General features: G+C 64.7%; 1 protein-coding gene across 1 annotated transcript; it reads right to left on the minus strand.

Moving 5' to 3' along the window:
- Nucleotides 1-54: 54 nt before the first annotated feature.
- On the minus strand, nt 55-3,748 carry NOC4L (nucleolar complex associated 4 homolog; the record flags this gene model as incomplete). The annotated part of the gene is made up of 8 exons (XM_011371397.2): nt 55-168; nt 244-294; nt 658-692; nt 782-881; nt 969-1,118; nt 1,383-1,490; nt 1,778-1,884; nt 3,412-3,748. Coding segments are annotated over 8 exons (1,002 nt in total), but the record flags the coding sequence as incomplete, so codon positions are not given.
- Nucleotides 3,749-3,777: the final 29 nt, after the last annotated feature.

The following is a 3,777-nucleotide window of genomic DNA, read 5'->3' on the forward strand; positions in this document are numbered from 1 at the left end:
CCCACCTCCGCCCTGCACGGCTCGGGCCCCCACCCCGACTCCCCCGACGTGCGCACCGACATCGTAGGCGCGGGTGAGGAAGTCGATCATGAGGCTGGGCTGGGCCAGGTGCGGCAGGATGGAGTCGTGCATGATCACCAACACCTTCTTGTAGAGGCTGACGGGCAGCTAAGGGAGGAGCAGGTCAGGTGCAGCCCGTGCCCGCCCCCGGGCCCAGGCCCCCGCGTCTGCTCCTGGCCCTACCTTGTGCTTGAGGAAGCCGAGCCACATCAGCTGGAAGGCCTTCCTGTGCTCCTGTGGGGGCAGGGGGTCCAGGCTGCACACACACCCCACCCGCCCCCACCCTCTCCTGACGCGCTCAGTAGGAGCAGCTGGAGCCCGAGCCCCAGAAACCCCGATGAGGCAGGAAGGAGCGTGCTGCCTCCCGCGCACCCACAGGCCGCAGATGGGCGCTGCGTTCAAGGACACAGGGCACGGAGGGGCCTTCTGAGAGGCGTGGGCAGGCCACTCTGAGCTCCAGGAACCAACTGCCTGCAGGCCTCCTCTGCCCCATGTGTCCTTGCGAGTGACCCCGTGGCTTGTCTAACCTGGAAGAAGGTGGTACCCCAGGAGAAGGCCTGTCCCCGAGGTGGCCACCCGCTCCCCGGAGTGCCTCACCTTCAGGTGCATGACCTTCCACTTGTCTGAACGCTCTGCAAGGCAGGGAGGAGGGGGCGGCTCGTGAGGCTGTGAGGGTGCAGGGTCCGCCTGGCCACCCACCCACCCTCCCCCGGACACGCACCCACGCGCTTCACGTAGAAGCTGGACGCGGCTCCATCCTGGCGGGGCAGGCTCACGGCGGACAGCAGGGTGAAGGCGTTGTTCCAGAAAGCGAGGGGCACCTGCAGGGGCCTGGCTTGAGCACCGGGACTCCACACACACGCGGCCTGCCCCGCCCCCCCACCGGACACACGACCCAGACCGCTCACCTCAGGGTGCCTGTTGGTGACCCGGGCCACGGTGTCCGTGGCCGCCAGCATCGTGTGGTAGCGGATGTCGTCGTGTTCCAGGTACTCCCGGAACTGGGAGAGGAGCAGCGAGCGGTCCTCCTCCAGAGACAGCAGGCCTTCCACCACCGACTGGGCACAGGGTGGGCAGCTGAGTGCCCCTCCCCCGCGGACCAGGCCACCCAGGGACTGAGCTCACAGAGCAGAGTCCGGGTGGGCGGCCAGAGCCCGCCGGGTCCCACGACCAATGGACTGCCCAAGGAGACTCCCGAGCTGGCAGCCTCGCCCCCTCCCACAGATCAGATGCGGCAGAAGCATCACACTCAACGGCCGCCTGCACCAGGGCTGTCTCGGCTCTGGCCAGTGACATCTGCTGGGACCCCTCTGCGTGCTCACCTTGAAGAGTTGGCGGGGGAACAGGTAGCTGCCCTCCCACTTGGGTTTCTCCAGGGGATGCGTTCCTTCCAGCTGCACGAACTTCATGAGCGTGCTGAGAGCCAGCTCCTAGGAAGAGGGTGGCAACGTGGCTGCGGTGCCCCAGGGACAAGGCAGCCTCCCCACAGGCTGACCCGCCAGCGTTTAGGCCTGAATGCCTACGAGGAAGTCAGGACACAGGATGGAGGCCCCCACCAGGAAAATGACCGAAAGATGGAAGTGTTCTTACGAGACAGGTAAGCGCGGAGAGACAGCTACCCGCAGTGCAGCCCCAGCCTCTGCTGAGCGGGAGAACCTTGGGGCCGGGGTGCAGGAAATGCACGCAGGTGAGGCCAGGCCGAGGGCCCGAGACTCACCGTGACCTGGAACGAGGAGTGGGCCAGGAGCTCCGCCAGGCGGTTGCAGCAGCTCTGGTAACGGTGCCTCATCCACACCTTGTACTTCCGTGTGGCCCCCTGGGACCCTGCAGGCGGGGGCAGAGTGGCCAGCCCACATCAGTGCCCACACATGCCAGACAGGCCACTGCCCCCTCCTCAAGCCAACTGGGGAGATGAGCGGAAACCAGGGCCCCAGACCTGGGGCGGGACCAGCACATTCCCCCAGCCAAGGCCAGCAGCTCTTACCCCAATGGCAGGGCCCCCATCCCCTTGCTTTTCCCGAAGACCTGGACGGCCCAAGAATCAGGACACACAGTGCCAGCTTTGTGTGGTACTGACAGTCAAGGTTAAACGGCATGAAGCGTCACAAGTGGTACAAAACACACACGAAAATCATGCCTTTAACTTTCATTAAATCCGTCCTGTCCCCTCCCCACACGACCACCAGTGTCCACGTTGGCCTAGTGAGTCTTCCCACCAACCTACACCCTCTGACGAGGTTGAGGGTCTCCTCCCATGTTGACAGGGTCTCCCGCCAACCCTGCCAGAGATGAGGGCCCGGCCTTCCCGGGCGCTCACCTGCCATGACCATCTCCTCGGACCCTGCAGGCGGGGGCAGAGTGGCCAGCCCACATCAGTGCCCACACACGCCAGACAGGCCACTGCCCCCTCCTCAAGCCAACTGGGGAGATGAGCGGAAACCAGGGCCCCAGACCTGGGGCGGGACCAGCACATTCCCCCAGCCAAGGCCAGCAGCTCTTACCCCAATGGCAGGGCCCCCATCCCCTTGCTTTTCCCGAAGACCTGGACGGCCCAAGAATCAGGACACACAGTGCCAGCTTTGTGTGGTACTGACAGTCAAGGTTAAACGGCATGAAGCGCCACAAGTGGTACAAAACACACACGAAAATCATGCCTTTAACTTTCATTAAATCCGTCCTGTCCCCTCCCCACACGACCACCAGTGTCCACGTTGGCCTAGTGAGTCTTCCCACCAACCTACACCCTCTGACGAGGTTGAGGGTCTCCTCCCATGTTGACAGGGTCTCCCGCCAACCCTGCCAGAGATGAGGGCCCGGCCTTCCCGGGCGCTCACCTGCCATGACCATCTCCTCGGACCCTGCAGGCGGGGGCAGAGTGGCCAGCCCACATCAGTGCCCACACATGCCAGACAGGCCACTGCCCCCTCCTCAAGCCAACTGGGGAGATGAGCGGAAACCAGGGCCCCAGACCTGGGGCGGGACCAGCACATTCCCCCAGCCAAGGCCAGCAGCTCTTACCCCAATGGCAGGGCCCCCATCCCCTTGCTTTTCCCGAAGACCTGGACGGCCCAAGAATCAGGACACACAGTGCCAGCTTTGTGTGGTACTGACAGTCAAGGTTAAACGGCATGAAGCGTCACAAGTGGTACAAAACACACACGAAAATCATGCCTTTAACTTTCATTAAATCCGTCCTGTCCCCTCCCCACACGACCACCAGTGTCCACGTTGGCCTAGTGAGTCTTCCCACCAACCTACACCCTCTGACGAGGTTGAGGGTCTCCTCCCATGTTGGCAGGGTCTCCCGCCAACCCTGCCAGAGATGAGGGCCCGGCCTTCCCGGGCGCTCACCTGCCATGACCATCTCCTCCGGGGGCAGCTGGCCCACGAACAGCTCCCCCCGCTCCAGCAAGGCTCCGAAAAGGCGGCTGCAAGCGCGCACCGCGTCCTGGATCTCCTCCTGGTCCTCGGACTGAGGGAAGAGGGCGGTCGCAGGGTGCCCCACCGGGGGCTGTGGCCCTACCCCTCTCTTCACCGGGACTCCAGTCCCATCGCAGCCCACCTTTGCCCCCGGCGTGACCCTCCCACCCCGCCTCTGCCAAACCTCCCACCGGACCCTCCGATCCGGGAGCCCTGCGGGACCGGAGAAGACCCCCAGCGAAGTCCCGAACCCCGCGTTGCGACTGCTCGCGCGCGCCGGAGCCCAGGCCCCACAGA

The sequence above is a fragment of the Pteropus vampyrus genome, unplaced genomic scaffold (assembly GCF_000151845.1).
Source record: "Pteropus vampyrus isolate Shadow unplaced genomic scaffold, Pvam_2.0 Scaffold189, whole genome shotgun sequence".
NCBI classification, from domain to species: domain Eukaryota; kingdom Metazoa; phylum Chordata; class Mammalia; order Chiroptera; family Pteropodidae; genus Pteropus; species Pteropus vampyrus.